The 24,140-nt window shown below is 44.8% G+C and overlaps 1 protein-coding gene across 1 annotated transcript in view; it reads right to left on the minus strand.

The window, feature by feature from the left end:
• Window positions 1-24,140, minus strand: part of LOC138262205 (ubiquitin-conjugating enzyme E2 E2) — a 587,710-nt gene that overhangs the window by 103,731 nt on the left and 459,839 nt on the right. Inside the window, exon 4 of the mRNA XM_069212049.1 lies at window positions 21,292-21,424. Coding sequence (XP_069068150.1) covers window positions 21,292-21,424 — 133 coding nt within the window. The remainder of the gene's footprint in view (window positions 1-21,291; window positions 21,425-24,140) is intronic.

Genomic DNA, 24,140 nt, shown 5'->3' on the forward strand with positions numbered 1-24,140 from the left:
ATGTCGACTGAGGGTCACTTTCTAGCGCCGTCCATAATGCACTTAGTGGGGAGTGGTGTCTGCTTAATTTGATCTCGTACCAAATTTGTATGGACCTGTAAATCCTCCTCAATGCCTCGTTGATAATCCCAAATTCAGGCACATCAGCGCCGATGAAGCATTTTGAGGGAGTTGAAACACCCGCTGAAAGGCGGTTACCTGCAATTTGTTCGGAAGGTACCAGTCTTTTCCATGCAACGCAACCCTTGCATTTGCCACCCTCAGGAGCATGTTTGCTGCCATTACTGATGACAGGGACTTAAATGAGGGGTCCCCCAGTTTCTTAGCGGGTGCACAAAATTCAAATACCAGGGCATTTCCTTTTTTTTTTATCCTCTATTGCCTCTGCTCCTGGAGATTGAATCCGTTGTCAATGTATGCACCCAAGTACTTGTAACCACTTACCTCCTCCAACTGGACACCGTCCAGCCATATTCTAAGTGGGGTGCCGGAAAGAAGCCTAATTAACACTGTTTTACTTTTAGCTGTATTGATTTCCAATTTATTGGTAAAAACATAATTTCTCAGTTCGATCACAGATCTTTGCAGTCCAACTTTTGTTAAACTCATTAAAAGCACATCATCTGCATAACAGAGGTGAGACGGATGCAGAGAGCCCACGCGCGGTGGATGTGAGTGGACATTATCAAGCTGTGGTGTTACGTCCGCCATGAACAAGTTGAAGAGGTGTGGAGCCAAACAACACCCCTGTTTCAGACATTTGTGGCAATCTTTCTTGAAATCCTGGAGCCATCCCCCTTTTGACACAAATCCAGGTTTGTGTGTCGAGTTGTTCTATTTCTTGCAGTACTCTTTCAGGAGTGTTCCAAACTCATGATTTCCTCCACAATGTGCCTCGATCAACACGATCCAAAGCCGATTTTAGGTCCATGAAATGCAGATGTAGTTTTTTGCTGTTTACGTTGCATTGATCCGCTATTAGGGAGACTGCTAAGATGTTTGTAACTGTGCCAAGCCCTCTTCGGAATCCAGTCTGGTTAAGTGGGATTAGGTTCTTCTTGTCAGACCACTCTCTGAGGTCCTCTAGGACCAGTGATGCATCAGTGACGCATACTGCAATCTCCACCTTTAAAGGCGGGGCTAATAAGGGAGCCACGCCTGCCCGATGGAATACTGCTGGTTGACTCCACCTCTCTATACAAGGTTGACAGCGGACTTGCCCAGTATTCCGGGTCCCATTTAAAGATGGCCGGTGGGATACCATTAGGTCCTGGCGCTCTGTCTCTTCTGCCTTTGATCACTGTTTTTTTTTACTATGTCATGTGAGTAGGGCGGATGAATTTGATTATCCGAGCTTCTGTTTACTTCCTTTGTTGTGTTCCATTCCCCATGTAGGGAACCATTAATGCCCCATCCGTTAATTGGCCAAGTTGAGCCTACCCTTACGGCTGATGATTCAGATGTGGGATCCCCCACACACACAAAAATTCTGGCCAAATACTCGACCCAGACGGCTTCCTGGACATTTGAGGTATTTATTCCCTTTACTGGCCTGTCTAAGGTATTCACAATCTACCAGAATGTCCCAGAGTTTAACTGTTTGGCACTAAAGATTAACTTTGTCCATAAAGTTTTATTCTTTGTGTTCCTATCTTCCTATACCTGTTTTTTTATATTCTATCCTCAGTCGCTGTACTTTTTCCCATGAGCCGAGATAGACGTCTGTAGTTTTCAATTTTCTGACGGCCTATTTTAACTCCCTTTTCAAGAGTTGGCTTTTTCTCGAGAGTCCTGTGCGCCCACTGCTTACTACACACTTGTTTCTGGTCATTGATGGGGCATGTAATGTCAATTTTGAGATGAAGTTTATCCAGGAGTCTATTGGATTGTTTGCTGTGAATCTTTTGGCCTCCGCTAGTTCTTCTGCCTTGTCATGCAGGTCCGTAGGGTGGCATGTGACAATCTCAAGCGCGTTAGGTTTATAGATTTTGAGAACCCAGGATCTGCAGCAGTGGTAATATGTTTGCAGGGCTTATCCCACATTTTATCCTTTGTAGGCAATGGCCACTAACAGTGGTGAATTCGATTGAATACTCCACTAGATACAGGATTAACGATAGAGATACAATTGTGCAGTCGAGTATAGATCTGTTTTTGTACCATAATAAGTGAATTTTGGAGCAATGAAGTGAATCATTGCTCGTTCTACCATTACTAACCCTCATACCTAAGTACTCTAAAGCTATTACCACTTTTTGACCGAGGCGATCGGTTCAATGTGATGGCAGGTTGAACTGTGGCTACTGTTCCAAAAAATATTATCTAATGTGGATTTTTAAAGTAGCTCTGGAGTGTAGATTAAATTGGAATTGAAATCTCCTGTTAGAATTATATCCCAGGTGGGATAAGCAAGTATTAATTCAGTTACAGTTGAAATTATCAGTGCACTGAGTGTTCCTTTTTCTTCCATTTTGGGTGCACACAGATATTAAGCATCAGTACTGGGCTTAGTTTGTTTTTTCGCCATTGGCTAAACTTAATAATTTGTAGTCCGGGATCTGGGAAAGTCAATTGCTCCATTTTGTTATTCAAAGCTAGTGATACGTAGACTGCCAGGCCACCCTTTGGCCTCCCGTAATGCTCAGTTTTTTCCGCCTTTCCATAGTGGTGAGTGTAGCCATCCATCGGAATTGCTTCCCTCGTCCATGTCTCTTGGAGAGCAATGACATCACACATCTCCCAATTCCGTGGTGGTGTACCCTCTTGAAGCTGCGATTTGGCCCCTGCAATATTCTATGAGAGGATGTGCAGTTTGTCCCCCCCCCCCGAGCACTCGCAATGGCCGATGCTAAGGTCAGTCACTTTTAGGAGCGTTTGGGTAGCAGGTAGCCAGCTACACCGCTTCAGGCTAGTGCCACTGGTCAAGATCGGGCTCAGTGGGACCATCCTTTACCTCCTACCACGAGCTCTCTTCAGGACCGAGTAAACCGGATCATTTTTCCAAGTCAGTCTTGATGGTAATTTTGGTAACAAAGGTTGAGGGTATCATGACTTTCCTTTTTTTGATAATTTTATGCCCCATGTATCATGTTGTTGCTTGAAGCTCCAGATAAGGTGGGCAGTTTCTTCTGATTCCCATGTGGTTAAGGTTCTGAGGTCCCTCTTCTGGTTTCCCTCTTTCTGTCCGGGCGGCTGCCTTATCCTCCCGGATCCCATTTCCTCGATGATTCTTGATGAAGTTGGTGCTCTGGGTTCTTGGTCGTGCTTCGTTTTCTAATGACAGCACTAGTAGCAAAACCCAAACCTCAACACCTCAGCGCGCAATCCCTGCGCTCGCAACTTTAAGGGGCGTCTTCAAGAAATAAAGGGTGGTTACTGATCAAGCTATTAGTGCTGTTGGCGAGGAGAGATGGGGGAGCTCGCACCAGCAAAACAAACAGCACCGCAGCCCAGTGGGGCCTTCTCTGTACCGCCGGACTCAACCCAATGTGGCTGCACCACCCACCAGGACTGCAGGACTAATAATTATTCTGCTCCGTTTTGCTTGTTGCTTGATTATTGGTTAATTAGTGAGTCCCAGAAACAGACCGGGTTATTGTTGAGCAGGTTTATGAGATGGGTTTTTAAAACCATAGGAGGAATGGCAGCATCTAGATACTCCAGACTACTCCGTACTACGCCAGTATGAGTCCAATTGGCGCAGCCACACCCCTTGTGCCATCCTCTGGTTGTGTGGCCTAGAGGGGCACGAACTCACCCAACCTGGTGGTCCTTAATGCCTTCGTGACTTGTTGGGGGAGGGGGGGGTGAATTCGTATGAGGGCTCTTAATAGCCGTGAGGTTCTTGGGGAGGGTTGTAGAACTAGTGGATCTTTGAGATCCTACGGCTCAAAACATCCTCGATTGAAGTTTGCCAGAGTTGCCATAGTCACACCAAACCAGTGCACCACAGACGTGTCACAGATGTCACTCAGATATCGGCTGGGGTAGAGGGGGTGTGGTGGGCCTGCTGAGGGGCGCAAGCTGCACCGGCCTACTGTCAACCACTTCCACTCCGGGCAGAGTTCACGGCTCCGATCCTACCTTCCTACCCTCCCAGCCCGCCCTGCTGCTCTCACCGCGCTCCGTGTGGTCCTGAGTCCTCTCACGGACCTCTTGCTGCCAACAGTAGATAAACCGCTGCAGCGTCACGTTCACCACTGCTCCAGGACTTCCATGATTCCTGCTGGCAGGTACTGGTTGTGGGCGTCGAATGGGCCGCCCCGCGGAATGCTGTGCGGCGACAACGGGGGACTCTTCCAAGGCCTTCCGAGCCTATGGGAGCCCTGACCTGCTGCCGGTGCTCGACCGCCTCCGCCGATAGTAGCAGTAATTGTAAAGGCGGTGGCAGCGGGAGGGTTCCCCGCGTCTCTCCGTGTCACTCTGCATCTCACTCGCAGGCCCTCGCGTCTCTCTTGGAGGCGTGTGACGTCATTGCTGTAATTACTACTAGCTACAGCAATATATTACTGGTCCACAAAATTCCAAATAAATACTAAAAAACACACAACAGCCATCCCATACTACTCATACCATAACCGGAGAGCCTCGCCAGACCCCCAGCTATTAACAAAAATGTTTAAAAACTCAAGCACAATTAAAAGACGACTTCCCACTGGTAGCTATTTCGTATCAACTTCAGGGAAGATATATTTGCTTCCAAATCAGGACCAATGATGGAAGTTTCAAGTTAAATCTTGGTGGGTTTCTAAGTATTTTTTTTCTGAGGCCACTTCCCTTTGCGATCACCCGGGAATATACCGGGGCCCTCATGATGTGAGCAAAGGCCTTCGCCAATCTTCGGTCTGGTTTGGATGCTGAAAGAGTGCTCCCAACACTGCAGGCGACACAGAGGACCAGCGACAGGCCATCACATGTGACCTCCAAATAGTTCACCCCTCCCCCCCACTTCCTTGTACTGCTTCTGTTCTCTCATAGGTGTTTCAAGACATTGTTATCTTTCTTGTCAAAATGCTTCTTTAGGCAGCCCCCTCCCAAAAGAAACTGGTTCTAATAACCCAATGCTCCTGAATCGTGACTCCCCCAGTTCTGGAACAAAACCTTGGCCCAGTTAAGGGTAGGAACAAAAATCTTCCAGTGCTCCCCTTGGTATTTAGCAGAAAGTGCTCATAAAGCATGGAGAGAGATAAAAACTTTTTTTGAGTTCCAAGCACATTCTGAAGCCCCAGTGGGTTAAAGAAAGGGTCTAGGCGCAGGTATCCCATAGCCAGGTGTACACATATCCAAACTGGATTACACAGAGTACCTGCATGCAACAAAAAAGTCCACAAGCAAAATGACTGAGACCACAGCAGTTTTGTTTGAAGAAAGTTATGTTGCAGATTTAATTAGAAAGGCAACAAGTGATCCAAGGGCAACCCGTGATATCACATCACCTCAGCCGGCTGCCCACCTGATTAGCCAGTGATGACCAGGAATACGCAACATCTGATGGTGAACCCTTGAGGGTTCACCCCACATCTGGACGCCATAGTCCAAGAAAAGATCACACACACAAAGGCGGAACGTTACCAGGCATGCGTCCAGTTGCTGAGGCTTCCAACTGCCCGAGGGCATAATGGGGCGTTATAGAGGATCGCCCAAAGAGGATGCCCATCAACCCATGGAGTATTTATAGAAATACCCACACCCTGGAAGTTGCATGATTTGATGGGTGTAGCCTTGCCCTCCCACACACATCACGCTATAAGGGGGATGAAGCAAATTGTGAAGGTGTCCAGCCTGGCAGGGGAATGCCGCACTAGGCTGCTGCCTGCCCATGTTGTCGCCCTGCGAGCGACGCAGACAGACACATTTAAAAGGGGAAGCAACATTCCATTAGCGGGTGACCCTACAGCAACTACTAAAAACTTCCCACGCATCCCTATTCCCACTATTACTCCAAGCTGATACAGTTTTTGGGGTGCCCAAATTCTACCACCATGCTTTAGGAGTTTGAGACAAAGACTTTGAGGGGCAACTTCAGTGCTGAGGCATTCTCCAGCGAGCGCCAGCTCCACTCACTCTAAACCAGTCCAGCCCAGTCCAATTCAAAGGAACTCGAGCACATTATGTCAACCCTATCCCAGGAGCACCCACTAGCCACAGGAAGCCTTGGATAACCTGGGGACCTCTTTCTGAAAATAGGTGTGAGCTACTCTACGGGTAACTAATGCCCAAGCGGGCACAACCTCTCCCCCTCTTCCTAGCCAATGTGTGTGATCCCTTTCAGCTTTGGATACAGGTGTCTTACCTCTGCCAGGTATGAACTCAAAATATGTTACATGTTTCAAAATCTGCCCAGATTTAAGGGACTCTATATTATGATATTTTAATTCAATTATTATTCATTTTAATACTAACACACACAACGAATTAATTCAATGTATTATGAAGCCTCCTTGTGAGCACGTTTTTTTCAAGTGTTTAATATTTTATGAGGTTTTTTAGAATACTTTAAAACATCCATATGAGTCTATATTGGATTCTTTTCTTTCTGAAGTATAAATGGACTTTTAAAATATATTTTTACTTGTTTAATACACTTAAATAATGTTATATTGCTAACCTCAGTCTATGTCTAAATCAATTATAAATAGACTTGAAACGGATGTCTTTCAGGAAGGCTGTTAATATGTGTGAGGTAAAAAGGGCTCTCCTATGTAAGTATCTGGTGGCCTCAGATCATCTCCTTCAGCCAATGTAGGCATTCCTGCACACATTTCCCCTCGTCTCAAAAGCCATAAAAATAAAAAAAACAGCTCAAATCCAGTTAAAGATGTGAGTGTTTCAGGATGAATTATTTGTTACCATGTACTTTAGGCGGTGACTGAATTTATCAATTTTGAGATCCAGAATAATAGGGGAGTGACATTTTTGATTAAGGGGAAGGGGTCTGCAGCAAACACAGGCAGGGCCTCTGTGGAGCCTGCGGGCTGACTGGAAGAGGAAACCGGGGGGATGAATCATGCCTGGTATTTGTCATAACTGCCCCCCTGGCAGCAGGGCAGTCTGCCCTACAATAACAGTGATGACTTATCATTTTTCTGGTTCATATTTTCACAGGATTCAACCACACTCTATTACCGTGACAGGAGTCGAGAAACACCTACCGTAGGACCCGTGCCAAAGGGACAAAAGCCTTCTATTTTCATAGAAGATATCTGGATAGAAATGCTTAGCACATTTAAAAAACAGAGTTCAAAATTACAGGAAAAAAAGCAAACATTCAAAGTAGATGGCTTTACTCACACCCCTAGGTTTGTAAAATGAGATAAAAAGGCACTTTTTGGTGAAAAACACGAATTCTTATTTATAGTTGCACTATATTTAGAAAACACCTGATTTTCAAAAAATATTTTTTTTTGTGGTACATTTCTTTGAATATAATTCATTCAAACAAAAATCATTTTGTATCTAAAGCCATTTTTTTCAGAGAAGTTAGGAACAATCGAAGAGCGCCATCTGTGGCGCAGTATTCCTAATGTGTTTGCCCTGAGCTGCAACCTTGGGACAGCACTTTCTGCTATTCAAAATTACTATGCTTCAACCATTTCTGAAAATACTTGGGGAATTTATAACTTGCCGCAAAATATTCCAGGACTGAAGTTGTAATACTAAATAAGCTTCCTAGATTATTTCGGGGAAAATTGCTCTTTTCTCAGATATTCGAGGACTGGAGTTAGAATAATAATTTTGACCGTCCAGTGTCCGCCACGCCCACTGAAGCCCTGAATGCGCAGTTCAGGGCACGAAACACGAGCGAGCGTGCGCCGCTGCTCGTGCCACTGTTCTAAACACATTATGAGAGCGAGTGCGCAAAGGTAGAAGGCCCCCGGTCCCCCAACGCAAAATATGCAGTGCTTTAAATGGGATGAAAACGTTGGATGGGTATGGGGTGCAAAAGGGGCGTGGCCAAAGAAGCATACCTAGGAATCCTTTCAAAGAGGTATGGCCTATGTAATTAAGGGAGGGATGGCTTGTCACATGAGAATTAAAATGATATGCTTGACACAGTGTTCCATCTGACCAGTATATGGGTGGCTCCCTGTGAATTTTCTGTGATTGCATCCACGCAACAATAAACATATGCAAAAAACTAGACCGACCTATTGCATTTGTCAATGCTTGTTAGCAGTATTACATTTTTTTTAAAAAACTAGTATTTTGTTGCAAATAAGAAGATACAATTAGAATATAAAATGTTTCAATTCTGATCATATGAGACTATGTAATAAACATTACTAAGGTCTGTGGTAGGGGTGTTCCGAATGTCTCAATCATTCCCAGTCTCCCCTTCACATCTCTGTCTCGGAGTCCGCAAGATATTTTTTTCCCTTTTTCTGTGAACGCCTATCGGAAATCATCCATCCGCATACTTCACACATCTCCTCACTATATTTTGACTGTGTCCTTCTAGATGCTAGTTGTTCTCTTTCCCTCCGTCTCCTTGCCTGCAAATGCAGCATTTTATTTTCCTTTGGTGCTGTCAATATTTCAACAGCTGTGTATACCGCCTTCACACTTTACGTAAAATGGTAATTACAGCTGCCACATGTGAACACCGCACAGATGCTGAAGATTGTGTGAGCACCTTGTCTACACACTTATATGAATAAGGCTCACAGTTTTACCCTCTTACTGATTTTTACAAATAGATACAGACAGAAAACAATGATTCCTGTCTGTATTTATTTTTCAAAGCAGAAAAATACTAAAAATTGTGCTTCCTGTGAGTGACTCTCCATGCTGTCTTTCGTGAGTTCTAGGACAACAGCTGAGCAGGCAGACAGCATAGGAAGTTAAACACAGGATGAGAATTCCATAAATACAGGCATATGTTAACATACATGTGTAGTATAATGCTGGCATTTACCTAGCGGCTTGCTATATTTGGTTGCTTAATTTGCTAAAACGCGACAGGCATCAACGTATGTGTGCACGTTCATCAGTTAAATAAATGTGGAAATATACAATTTTTGACTCCATTTATTCTCACAAAATAAATACGAATAAATACCAATAAGGAGGCCAAAAAAATAAATATGATAATGCAGACAAATGATAAAAAACATGAAAAAATAAAACCGGGAGCTCTATTTATCACCCACTGACAGGCACAATGAGTAACTTGCACCTGCCTCAACTCCAGAAGTCTCAATCATGCCCCATAATGAACACCCAAACACAACCTGGATTCAATCAGACACCTAGAGGTGCTAAGAAGTTTCAATCGTGCCCCATGGTGAACACCCAAACACAACCTGATTTCACCCGGACACCTAGAGGTGCACAGACATCTCAATTGTGTCGTGTAGCGAACACCCAAACACAACTCGAACTCACCCAGTCACCTAGAGATTTAATCATGGCCCATGGTGAACACCCAACACAACCTGAATTCACCCAGACACCTAGAGATTCAATCATGGCCCATGGTGAACTCCCAAACACAACCTGAACTCACACAGACACCTAGAGATTCAACCGTGCCCCACTGTGAACACCTGAACATGGCCTGAACTCACCCAGACACTTAGAGATTCACCTATGCCTCATGTGAACACCGAAACATAGCATGAATTCACCCAGACACCTGGAGATTTAACCATGGCCCATGGTGAACACCCAAACACAACCTGAACTCACCCAGACACCTAGCGGTTCAACAGTGTCCCATTGTGAACACCCAAACACGACCTGAATTCACCCAAACACCTAGAGATTCAACTGTGCCCCATGGTGAACACCCAAACACAACCTGGATTCACCCAGACACCTAGAGATTCAACCGTGTCCCATGGTGAACACCCAAACACAACCTGAATTCACCCAGCCACCTAGAGATTTAACCGTGGCCCATAGTGAACACCCGAACACAACCTGAACTCACCCAGACACCTAGAGATTCAGCCGTGCCCCATGGTGAACACCCAAACACAACCTGATTTCACCCGGACACCTAGAGGTGCACAGACATCTCAATTGTGTCGTGTAGCGAACACCCAAACACAACTCGAACTCACCCAGTCACCTAGAGATTTAATCAGGGCCCATGGTGAACACCCAACACAACCTGAATTCACCCAGACACCTAGAGATTCAATCATGGCCCATGGTGAACTCCCAAACACAACCTGAACTCACACAGACACCTAGAGATTCAACCGTGCCCCACTGTGAACACCTGAACATGGCCTGAACTCACCCAGACACTTAGAGATTCACCTATGCCTCATGTGAACACCGAAACATAGCATGAATTCACCCAGACACCTGGAGATTTAACCATGGCCCATGGTGAACACCCAAACACAACCTGAACTCACCCAGACACCTAGCGGTTCAACAGTGTCCCATTGTGAACACCCAAACACGACCTGAATTCATCCAAACACCTAGAGATTCAGCCGTGCCCCATGGTGAACACCCAAACACAACCTGGATTCACCCAGACACCTAGAGATTCAACTGTGCCCCATGGTGAACACCCAAACGCAACCTGGATTCACCCAGACACCTAGAGATTCAACCGTGTCCCATGGTGAACACCCAAACACAACCTGAATTCACCCAGCCACCTAGAGATTTAACCGTGGCCCATAGTGAACACCCGAACACAACCTGAACTCCCCCAGACACCTAGAGATTCAGCCGTGCCCCATGGTGAACACCCAAACACAACCTGGATTCACCCAGACACCTGCCTGTTTACTGTATATACCTTTGTTAGACGGTTGATATCTCCTAGCCCAGTGGTTGCCAACCTTTTGACTTCTGTGAACCCCCACTTTATCATTCCTGGAACCCAGGGACCCCCACTAAATCCTTATTGGAATCAAGGGGACCCCCCCCACTGAGTCATTACTGAAAGCTGGGGACCTAGTCTGTTCATATTATTTAATTTTCGAAGCAGTCACAGACCCCCTGAGGAGGCTTTGCGGACCCCCAGGGGTTCCAGGACCACTGTCATAAGACATGAGTTCCAATCGCAGCTTCCCACTTCATGAACTTGTGTGATCCTGGGCAAACACCTTTATCTCTAGTGCTTCTGCTTCCTTGTTTACTAAACGATAAAGTATTTACAAGCACCACAGCTAAATGGTCACATCACTACAAATATAACAAATCAATCAGAATGGGGAGATAACACAGGCAGAGGATTAACTCCTTAACTGCTGAGTCTCTCCCCCAAAACTTTTTTTTCACATAAGGTATCCAGGTCAAGTTTGTGTTCTTTATTTCCAACATCTTTGGGATTCTAAAGGTACCCTGTGTTTGTGGATTCCTCTGGAGGGGACCAAGAAAATAGCCAAAATATAGGTACATTTTGATTTTTATTTTTAGAAAAATAGGAAACGATTGCTCCACAAAAAAGTGTTTTTTTTTCTTCTTAAAAACGGCATCAACAAAATCTTTGCAGTGCTAAAGTCACCATCTTCTGGGAACATGCAGAGCTAAATCAAATAAACCTATGGGTTTTTTTTTAACCACAGTATTGGACTTTTTCACAGAGGCAGTCCTTTTTTGTTATTTTTGTTTGCTTTCAATCTACTTCCAGTTTGTGGTGGAAACCAGTATGAAACCCGTGGCTGATCCAGGACAGCTACAGATTTCTGAAAAGTAGACAACATTCTGAATTTAGCAGGGGGTCATGTATGTAGGTCCCTCAAGGTTCCCCAAATAAATTAATTGTTGAAATAAAGAAATACTGAAAATGAGCAGGAAAATAACATCCACTTGTGACAATGTTTTCATCTGTAAGTTTTTATCACAATGGCAGATTTATAAAAGCAGCAGACCAATTCATATAATAAAATATTAAGAATCAAAAAGGAGTATCAAGAAAAGCTATGTGTTCCTGAAACAGGCACCAGATATTAATTTGTCGGTGCCCATATTATCATGTCTTTCAGAGGACATTTTTTCAAAATGTCTTGTTTCTTACACACTGGCCTTCATTTGGAAGGCACAAATGCATAGAAATCGAATTAGTCATAATAAATGTTCTACAATTCTATGTTCCCACACGTCTTCCGATGAAAATGGTCCCTCACCTGTGTTGGTAGGCCAAGTGCCTCCAACAGGATAGGGCCCAAAACGCAACGCAGAAATATCAAATTTTTAGATTGAAAAGTGACCTTTTTTTTTGCAATGTCGGTAGATGTGGATTTTGGGGCCTATTCAGCCAGCACCTCGGGATACCTAGCACACCTGAACATTTTTGAAAACTAGACACCTAGGAAATACCAGGGAGAAGTGACTGGTGTGGCTCTCACCAGCTTTTCTTACTCATAAGCCTTTGCAAACCTCAAACTTCAACTAAAAACACACATTTTCCGCACATTTCTGTGAGGAAGTCATCTGGAATCTGTGGATTGGGGTGAATACCCCAATTCAATCCCCGGGGGAGGGGGTGGGTGGCGAGAGTCAATTGTACTCAGAGGCAGAGGGGTGGAAGCATGGTCCATAACGAGGAAACCGCTCCCCCAAAACATATACCTAATAAGTGCAGTCTATGGTGTCCAGTGGGTATTCTGGCCCCAGCGGGGTCAGACTGGAGGTGAATACCCCTATCCACTTCGTAGGGGGTGGAGGGGACCTAGACAGCCCCAGGGCTTGGGCACAGCTTATGCCCAGAGGGGCCTCTCCCTCCATTACATACTGCATACACGCAGTCCCTGGTGTCTAGTGTGCCTTGTGCCCCTTGGACACAGACTGAGGTTGAAAACGCTTATTCACTCACTAGTGGGGCAGAAAGTCTATTGGGACTGGGGGGGGGGGAGGGAAGGGGGTTGGAGGAGCTCAGGGGGGCTGCTCCCCTTAAACAAATACTGAATATATGCAGTCCCTGGTGTCTCGTGGACTTTCTGCCCCCTTTGTGGGGCAGATTGGAGGTAAATATCTCTATCCACTCGATGGAGAGAGGGAGTGGGGTGGATGCATACGCCCATGCCCAGGAGGGACACTCTGCCCCAAAGCTGGTATCTAGTGGGCTTTCTTCTCCGGGCGGGCGGGGGAAGATTGGGGATGAATACCCTATTCACTTCGGGGGGATGGGGGCACAAAGTCTAATATGGGGGGTGGGGGGGAGCACAGGCCGGTGCTCATGGGGGCACTTCTCTGTAAACAAATACTACATACATGCAGTCCCTGGTGTCTAGTGGGCGTACTGCTCCCCAAGGGGGGCATACTGGAGGTGAATACCCCTATCCACTTCGTAGGGGGTGGAGGGGACCTAGACAGCCCCAGGGCTTGGGCACAGCTTATGCCCAGAGGGGCCTCTCCCTCCATTACATACTGCATACACGCAGTCCCTGGTGTCTAGTGTGCCTTGTGCCCCTTGGACACAGACTGAGGTTGAAAACGCTTATTCACTCACTAGTGGGGCAGAAAGTCTATTGGGACTTGGGGGGGGGGGGGGGGGGGAAGGGGGTTGGAGGAGCTCAGGGGGGCTGCTCCCCTTAAACAAATACTGAATATATGCAGTCCCTGGTGTCTCGTGGACTTTCTGCCCCCTTTGTGGGGCAGATTGGAGGTAAATATCTCTATCCACTCGATGGAGAGAGTGAGTGGGGTGGATGCATACGCCCATGCCCAGGAGGGCCACTCTGCCCCAAAGCTGGTATCTAGTGGGCTTTCTTCTCCGGGCGGGCGGGGGAAGATTGGGGATGAATACCCTATTCACTTCGGGGGGATGGGGGCACAAAGTCTAATATGGGGGGTGGGGGGGGAGCACAGGCCGGTGCTCATGGGGGCACTTCTCTGTAAACAAATACTGCATACATGCAGTCCCTGGTGTCTAGTGGGCGTACTGCTCCCCAAGGGGGGCATATTGGAGGTGAATACCCCTATCCACCCCATGGAGAGAGGGGCAAAACGTCTATTGGGCCCTTGTTAGGGGGGAGCATGGGCCCATACCAAGGGTTTGCCCCGGCCACCCCCAAAACTATACTGCATGAAGTCCCTGGTGTCTCGTGGCCTTTCTGGGTCCTCCCAGGGGCTGCAGATTGAGGGAGAATACCACCATCCATCTACCTCCCGGGGTGTGGTAGAAAGTCTATTGGGCCAGTGTGGAGAGGAAGCCGTGGGGGCTGCTCCTCCCCAATAAATACTCCATATATATATATATTCCCTCTTGTCTAGTGGACTTCCTGCCCCCAGCGGGGTGTGCAGATTAGGGGTCATTGTTCCCATCAGCAAGTCTTTTTGCACAGCAGGAATACAATACCATTATGTTTTACAAAAAAATATCCCTAGTGTCTAATGGACTTTCTGCCTCCTGAACTTGAGGGTAATTGCCCCCATGCACTGGCTCCTGGGGGCAGAAAGAGTGTTGAGACCTTTTCTGTGGTGGGGGCATGGTCATGGCTGTGGTGGGCAGCCCCTACACCAATGTTTCTGTTTTTTATACCTCTCCCTGGTGTCTAGTGGGCTTTCTATCCCCTCCATGAGGGGCAGATTGGTGATAACTGCTCCCAGGCACCGGGGGGAGAATGTGGGTGGGGAGGGGGGGAAGGAGGGAAGACTGTCAGCGCCTTTTGTGGCATGGCGTGCAGCCCCCACCCCTACATTTGTTTTCTAAAATGTCCCTGGTGTCTAGTGAGCTTTCTGGCAGTAACACACCAACACACCCATCAGCCCCCCTTGGGGATTGGGGGGGTGCAGAAAGACTTACATTTTGGGGGGATGGGGTGGGGAGAATTAGCCCTTGCTTAAGGGGCTGGTCCCTGGTTGCTCGTGGGTGGATCCCTGCTTTGTGGTACATGTTGGTGATCCCTTAGCACTGATAGCGTTGAAAAGGGGAGATAAGATTTAACGCTTAGCAGGGTTGTTTCTCCTTGGTAGCTGCCTTAATCAATATTGTAACCTAACCCCATAGCCCCTCCTGAAGTCATACATTGCCAAGGATCCGCTGCTGGCATCTGCAATACCCTCCTGGAGCATCCAAGTGAAGTTCTATTTTTAATTCTAAGAGTATTGTTTTAAGGAATATGTTTCATATTAATGACACTTGCACAATATTTTGGATCAATTAATTTATTTTTGGTACTGCCTACGTATATGGCAATGAAAGTCCCCCTAAGAGAGTGCATGTGCTGCTGCTTGCAAAATTCTGTGTTTTAACAGCGGACTTAGACGCCGCCATTGATTACCTTTAGTTACTTTCATTATCACTCTCATGTGCTTGCTTCTTATTGGTCAGCTGCCACAGGCTTCCTTCCTCTTCGTGTGTTAGTACCGCCCCTGAAACATGGATGAATTACTTGTGTCTTTCCACTGCTCATTTTGTTAGGGGCTACTTTTTTTGTTTATGTTTAAGCATATCACCAGAGCGCGTCTTTTTCAGCTGTCTCCATCACGTACTTCTACCCCCTCTGATCCTCCCGCCCTCCATCCTTCCCTCGTCTGTGTTGTTGCCTCTTGCACTCACCCGCCGTCCCTCCTGTTGCCATGTTCTTTCTTCTTGTCCCCACCCGCCGTCCATCCTGTTGTGCTTGTTGTTTCTTGCCCCGTTTGCTGTCCTTCTTGCTGTGTGTTGTTGCTTCTTGCCCCGTCCGCCGTCCCTCCTACTGTGTGTTGTTGCTTTTTGCCAACCTCACTGTCCCCGCTCGTTGTGTGTATTGTTGCTTCCTGCACCCACCTGCCATTGTATGCCTAATTCCTTCTTGTCACCACCTGCCCTCCGGGAGTGCATGATGTTGTTTCCTGCCACACCCGCTCTCCTCCCATTGTTTGTGTTTGTTTTATTTGTGCAGGGTGAACAAGCGGTGCAGGCAGTAGGTATCTGGCTAGCCGTAACTTCATGATATGGAATGTTTTAGCAGCATTCATCGAATAACTCAATATTTATATCTAAACAGTCAACGCCCACTGTATTTATGGGTTATGCTAAATGGAGCTTTTTACCTGACGATCAAGGACACATTCATGAAACAGGTTGCAAGTACTGTCCCAGATGGTTAACGAATCATATATGTACCTGATGTTGACTCCCGTGCGTTTATGAAACCTCTGACGACAGAACACCAAGTGCTGGTGCTTTCCCACAACTACATATAAAAGTTGGCATATGATGGGGCAAAGAGGGAGCCTAAAACATGCCTTGCATCTGAAGCATTGCGAGGAAAGTATCATCATCTATCAAATGGTAACTATATTTACAAAGTTAGCTGTTTCCTTATTAAGAGTTTCTACACCTATGTCATATTTAGAAAGTGCATCACCACCTCTGGAGCATTTACAAGTTCAGTTTAAAGCTATTATTCAGCATTATGTTGACTGCTAGTAATCCTGCATGAACCCCGATTCTGCTCTTGCAGAGTAATCTGAATTCTGCAACGAATCTCTGTGGAGTCTCATCTCCCAGAGATCACAAAGGCCACAGATGTAGACATGCAATCACTTTCATATACCGAGAGAGGCTGTGTGGGTAACCACGGATGGCCAACATGGGTCTCCATGGAAGGTTTTGCGTGGATTTGTGCACTCTGGTGACCTCGGATATTCATGACTCTTCTCCAAGATCAAATCTGAATCGAACCACAATTAAATTTTAATATTCACATTGTCCTTGAAAACAAAGGTGGGATCCAAATGTAAGCTTCTGCAACTCTGAACGTCCAAAAGATGATGATGGTGCGACCCAGGAGACATATCACCTCAAAATTCTAATGCGTTGATCTCATAGCAGCAAGAGTCGGGGTACCAGCAGTTACTACTGAAAAACGTATGACCTCAGGCAGCTAGATAAAGGTTAGAAGGTGATATGCAGTAATGTACAGCAACGCTTTAAACCCAACCGTGCAGATGAAAGAGAAATACTTTCAAGCTGTCTCCATCTATGCACCGTGAATAATACAACAGCACCGCGCCTCCACTTCTGCCATACAGACAGTAATTAAAGATCCTCATCAAGGTTGCCTTTTCCATCACTAACAAGGACCACACCTCGACATCAAACTCCTCCATCTTCTATTCCCACATCAGGATTCCTGCTTCGCCTCACACTGTACACAATTTGAAATTACCACTCTCCTCCTTTGGCACAGTTTGTACATTCCTGCTGACCTACGCTGCTTGGATGCTCCCTAGTTTATTTGCAATTTCAGAAAAAAACAATATGTGCATGCATTTCTCTGTAATACTGGTCATTACATGCATTTCTCCATAATATTGCTCATTACCAAACAAATTTTCCACCCTTGTTGGGAGGTTTGATCACAATTGATGGAACCTACTGTAGCACAATCATTACAATTTAATGCAATTACTCTTACAATATATCATATTTGCTTTAACAGAGCAAAGGTGTTTCAGAAATGATTTACAGAACATTTTCGGAGCATCCTTTTCATCAAACCTTGGCGAGAAGATAGCGTTCTGCTGCAGGCCAATGTTAACAGCAGGACTGGGATTGATGTCGGAGTCTCTCATCTCATTACATCCATTAACAAGGCCCATTTGTCTTCATTCAAAAGATCATTCGGAGTCCACAGGGCTTCCATCTCCTGAATAAAGCACACACTACCGCAGAGCCTGGCTTCAAAGTACCATTGAAGCCAAAGCAAATTCAGGGAAAATATTCTTCTGTCTCATTCCATGAGTAAATTTGATTAGATCCATTTTAGAATGATCACTAGCAATGCTTTTATTATGGAAAATGCTGGACCGACTGCACCCCTAAATGCTCACTTCATCGGGATAATGGTACTCCCAGTGGTATCTGACCCCAGAACAGGAAACTCTATTTTTGTTCAACATGCAAAAGATTTTTTGAGCACTTGCTGCTAGAAAACCCTGTCATCCACAGGTTTGAATCCCAACAGGGCAAACTCAGCTAATCATCCTTTCGAGGCTAATGACATGGAAATCACAGATTTAGAAGTCACCCTTCCGCACCTTATAAATTGTACACTTTGCTGTTGGTTGTGAACACTGGTGTGGTCGAGCACAGGGCTCACTGGAAACACAGGGAGTGCTGACCATTAATGATCATATTACTAACAGTTAGAGCCGGTGTATATCTGTGGATAATGCTCAGCGTGCTGTCTGAAACTAGACTCTGCTTCTCAGTTATACCTCTGTTAGATTCATGCTATGTATGTATGTCTGCTATGTAAATATCTGCATAAAACATTAGTGCAGTATACATTTTGTTTACTTCTGACTTGTCAGGAACTGAGTAAAAGGAAAAAGCATGGGATAGTTGCATAAAGAAAGCTACTTACTTTGATACTTTGACCTGAAGAAGGCTTTGCATAGTCATTGTCAGTCGAAACATTATCTAGCACATTTCTTTAAGCCTGTACGCAAAGGACCTTAAACATTGCTAGACTGCCATTTTATTTAATACAATAAATGTTGAGCTCGCAAAATGGACCAATTCCAGTATACTGTGAGACAAAAAGTTTGTATAATCAGGTATGTCATTCATATTAGATGGGCAGCGTGCTATGTCATCTATAGTAAGCATAGATGTGCAATACCTATCTGTAAATGTTGAACCAATACATTTGTCATGAATTTGTGATTTACAGAGAGCCCTGCCCTTACCGACCAACAGAAGGTCATGCCCCCTTTCCAAAGTAAAATTAATAACTCAATTTTACTATCTTTCAACATATTTATCCTGCAGCATGAAACTATTATCTTTGGTAACTTTCACTGATTTTAACTGCAATTCAGTTCTGCATCCAAAGGTTCAAGAAATCGCCCTTGTCACCGAAGAATCAGGGCAGGATTACAGACCAGGAGCGAATAACTCCTCTTGTTACAGAAGAGGAAAGAACACTTCCAGAGGTAAAATCCACCCGGCTACAGGTTACTGCTACTGGTGGAATGATTGCCAGGTTTAAAAGGCTCGCCAGCAGTGGTAATCACATTACCACTGAACTTAATCTATAACTGCAGAAAGGCCACAGAGAAATTATGGTAATTATGATCTAACTAAGATTGCTGAAACTCCCAGCTGAACCACTTGACGTAGCAATTAGCAATGATAATCTACCACGTAGGGCTTGATAGACAAATAGTCCCTACCACAGGGGACGTGTCACTGCCTGTGAAAACCACACAATTTCTGACATTAAATATTTACTATCCACCCACACCCTGGCAGCTGGAACTGGTAAGTGCCATCAAATGATAAGTGCTGCTCGTGTCAATTACAAGTAGTTATTGATAACAGTAATGCCATACCACCAGCAGTACACGCCTATATCCTGACCCACCGCCTGAAGTGTAAAATTACACTCAGTGGTATTTCTTCCACACACTGAAGCCCCTGGGTTCCGACACTGGTTTCCCCCTGTGGTAGATGGTGTGATCTTCTGCAAATCTGTATCCCGAGTGCCTTGGGGTCCTAAACAGACGGAGTTAGCAGCATTTGGAAACAGGCTACTTTTACACTCCCCCCCCCCTTCCCTGACTTAAAACTAATTACAGCACTTCTGTAATATGATTATTTGAGGTTTAAAGGACAAATCTGCCAAGCTCATGAAACGATGAAGGTAAATGTTGCGAATGGACGCAAAAGCTGAGCTTTCGCACAAACATGCTGGTGTTCAGATTTTCACTTTGGATGGTGAATTCCCTCGGTATCTCTCATAAAAGAGCTGGTATTACAACCACGCCTCTATCACACCTGGTCTGGACACCTTTCTGTGCCTCCAAGTGTTTGTTTCTCGCTTACATGTAAAGTGACATTATGCTCTTCGACCATGCCAGAGATATACTGCAATAACTATGTGATAATACACATCCTCACTCAAGCTATTAGAAACAAACGAAGGACTAAAGGTCTGATGTCCGACTGTGCTGGTGCAGCAGTGGAGGACACGCCCACAGGGTGCCCAAAGCAAGACAGAAATCAGTACCTGGACTGCCGTTGTCCGTGGATGGGAGAGGACAGGACTGCTAAATGTCTGGGAAATAAAGTTTTGCATGCTTACAGAAATATTTGAGGCAATTATAGAAATAACTGAGGCAATTTCTAAATTACAATGAAACACCATATAAGGGGTGAGGAAGCACACTACCTCTAATCCGGGCACATTTCACCCTATTGAATTCAGGTAAATGCAGTACACTCAGTGCTTAATTTGAGCCAGTGGTTTCCAGTGTGGAGTACCAGCACTTGTTTTTGAGGGCCGGCACTTAGTTTTCTGCATCAGGCATTAACTGTGAGCAAACAACAAATACGGGAAAGGCAGAGGAAGAGAAAAACAAAAAGGCGTCACAAAGGGAGAAAGCAGAAGGCTGCAAGGGTGAGCTGAAGGGCAGGGGGTGACTGTAAATGGATTAAGGAGGCCCGAGATGGCTTTAGGATTAGGCTGCCTCAGTATCCTGTGCCCGCACAGTTGAATTCAAGAGCCGCATGTTTCAAAGGAGAGCTTTGGGCACCGGCACCTTTTTATTTACAAATTAAGCACTGAGTACAATTACTTCAAAGTTGCTGTAGTTTTTCACCAAAGTTGGTGCAGGTAGCGCTGGTATCTCTAGACACGTGTTTCTCGGTTTAGACTTTCATCAGTAGAGAGCAGAAGAAGTAGAGAGCCAAGAGATGTCATCTGGGTTGCTAAAATGCTGCCCCTTTCTGTTTAAAAGGCTCCCTTGAGCCAGCAATCTGAGGAGCTTTGGAGATGCACTTGTGCGCCTGTGAGTGGTACTGTGACCTATGAAGACTTTGGCAGCATTTCCAGCAACCCCAGATGAAAGTTTGCTGATCTCTACTGATGAAGAACGAAATCCAGAAGCATATGCATGTGTCTAGAGATATTCAGTACTATCCGCACCAACTTTGGTGAAAATCTACAGCCAAATTTGAAATAAGCGTTAATAGTATATTGCATTTAACATAGTGCAAAGGGGTGAACTGTGCTAAGGTGTGAGACATTTTACTCCCAACCCCCTTCTAATGAAATCACATATCACATTTTTCTACAAGTGAGTGCCTCTCCCAGTCCTAATATTTTCTTAGAGTTTTGCAATTTTAAAGAAAACATAGGATTGGAGGCACTCCCATAATCTGCTGTCAACTTTCCCAATCCAGTAAATATTGGTGATTGATCGTGAATATTCTGCAGGCTTTTTTACAAGTGGTCTTAATTTTGCACAACCACAAACATTATCTGTATATGCCCTGATCCGTCCCCCAGGCATCATTCTCGAGCACAAGGCCAGGATAGCAACTGTTTTACCACTTTACAGCCCATTAATTCATTGTTGAACCCATTTCCGGTGCCCACTGACCTTTGGAGGCTTGAAAGGGTAGTCTGGGGAGAAGGCGATGTCGAGGAAGAAGACCCCTCCCTCGTAGACGGATCCTGGGGGTCCCAGGATAGTGGAGCGCCATTCATAGATGTTATCTCCCTTGGGCCCAGCACTGCGGAGACAGAGAAGAAGGACAACGTCAGAGCAAAGAATCTTACAGGCCTGTCTGCACCATGTCGCCCAATCACCACTCTGGGTTTAGAAAAGAAAGATTCTGATTGGTCACCTTTAGCGAAGAGCAAAACAACTCCTTTGCAATTGCATTTATTTATAAAGGACTGAACATAACATATCAATAGTTTTAAGTTATCCTCTGGACGCGTATTCAGGGAAAAAAAAGTATTCAAGAAGTGCTTGGCTTAACAAACGCACACTACCAATAGGAAACTGGGAGCTTCATACCAATAGATTTATGAAAAAATAACTTATTTTTGTATAATTATTCAAGGAGGGTCTGGTTTGACAAAAGCACACTTCCAATAGGAAACTGGCAGCTTCATACCAATAGATTTATGAAAAAAATAACTTATCTTTTAATGTCACATATTTCCGTAAACTTGTACCATTTTGGAGTTACAAATGGTGTTAATGTTACTAAAAGTTTGACACTCATTCCATTAACCTGGGTTGGATGTGAGCTCCCCACCTGCAGGAGCGGCGTTTAGATGTTTATGTTTCCTAAACCAGGACTGCCAGTCTCAAATTACATTGCATCAAGCTGCCCTAATCAATGGTTCATTTGCACAAAAAAAAAAAAAAAAAGTGATAGAAGAATATTAAGAGCAATAATAATATCAACAAGCATTTGCAATGCAACGGGTCTCGCGTTTGCTCTTGTTAGAGCTAATAGCATTGTAAACTCCTAACCGGATTTTTCACTCGTAATGAAACCTATCGGCAAAAGTGCAATTATGTACGTAACTGGAAAAAGTGCAATTAACTGTGTAACAGGGTCGATATTATGCAAAGCGCTCGACTTCTGCCAAGCGCGATCACGCTGCGAAAATAGAGAAAAAGTAGCCCACGAACCGGATGGAAAACAGCGAAGCCTTGTATGTTTTCTGTACTTGGTCGATGCGCTCGAGGAGGGCTAACCACCGGAAAAAGCACGACATATGCATGCCTTCCACTAATGAAATCAAGCAGATTCTAACAGGCAAGCACACGAACCAATGAAAGACACTGACGTGACATGGACGGGGCTCCGAGCCCATTTTAATTCCTAAAGCGTCTCGCTTAGCGAAACGCATGCGCAAGCGCATGCGACGCAGGCTCGACCCTAAAAATCATGATAGGAGTATCAATAACAAAAGGAATCAATATCCCAACAATATAAAGATAAAGACTATAACAACTGGGCTAATAGCAAAATAAAAGCAACAAGACTGGTCCCCAGGTTGCCTTTTTTGGTATTTTAGGGTGCTGAAGCTCCACGGCAGAGCCTGACTTGAAGCAGATGTGCACCACTGTCTGTAACTACAGCCACATCCTGACATCCATGTTCACTATCAGGATCTGTGTTGGAATGAATAATACTTAACAGGTCTCCAGGTGCTTTTATGGTATTTATTTTTTTAACAATTCCGTCTGTATTTATAGATATTTATTTTCGGCCATCTTACTGGAATTAAACCATATTTATTTTGTGTTTTGAGAATAAATTGAATCATAAAATTGTATATTTCCATATTTATTTAACTGATGACATGCAGTCATAGTTTGATGCCCGCCTCGTTTTACACATTAAGGAACCAAATATAACAAAACTTTATACCCACAGGTAAATATTGTCATTATAATTCATATATACGTTAACATATGCTTATATTTAAGGATTTCTCATCCTGTTTTTAACTCCCCATGCGGTTCAACTGTGAAGCTGTTGGCCTGGAATTCACGAAAGACAGCAGGACAGAAGAAGCATATTTTTCAGTATTTTTCTATCTTTAAAAATAAATACAGACTGGAAACACATTGTTTTCTGTCTCTATCTGTAAAAATCAGTAAAAGCAGAAAACTGGGTCCCATATTTATAAAGCATGCTAGCCCGAGGATTCGACTACAAAGGACTGTCAAAATAAAATTTACACTGACATCTGAGGGGTCCCCCTGGTTTTACGTCGCATTGCTTTGTTGAGGATAGCGAAAATACATATTTAATTGTAATTTGTCTCATTACACTGGCCTAAGAATACCATTCATCACAGATAAAACACAGAGAGAGCGCACTATCAGATGCTTGCTTTTCAACTTTTTTTCTCTGAAAAGATGAAAAACAAAGACAACTGCTCCATGTGGAATCAAACACACAAAATCCTACAATCTGGCAGGATGCTGTGATCAGCGACCCAGGCTGCAGCGCTTGGGAAACCGCTGCTGTTCACGCATCCTTGATAAAGAGGCCGGGCCGCAGGGCGTTTCTGAAGAAAGACGCCAACACTCCCACAGCCTACACTGCACCAATAAAAACCAAGGTGCAGGAAATCCAAGAAGCGGGGTTAGGTCGTTTCCTTGCACGTACAGAATATTTTTATGGTCTTGCTGGACAGCGCAGCTCTCGCCAGACAGTTATGTGAATATCACCAAGAAAGGGGCTTTGGCTCCTCCCAGATGTTGGGTGCCACGAGTACATGTTTTGACTAGGCAGACGTTGTGTGCTTCCACAAAGAAGTACATGCACTCTACACAGTTGTGATCATTTTGTTTATTTATCTAGCTGGCTGACATTGAGCTTTCAGGGGCACACACGTGTCTTTCATTAACTAGATAATTTATGGCGTTTTTTTCTGGCAGCAGCACAGATGGAAAGAGGCCAGTAATTAAGGTAT

Source organism: Pleurodeles waltl, chromosome 10, assembly GCF_031143425.1.
Source record: "Pleurodeles waltl isolate 20211129_DDA chromosome 10, aPleWal1.hap1.20221129, whole genome shotgun sequence".
Taxonomy (NCBI): Eukaryota; Metazoa; Chordata; class Amphibia; order Caudata; family Salamandridae; genus Pleurodeles; species Pleurodeles waltl.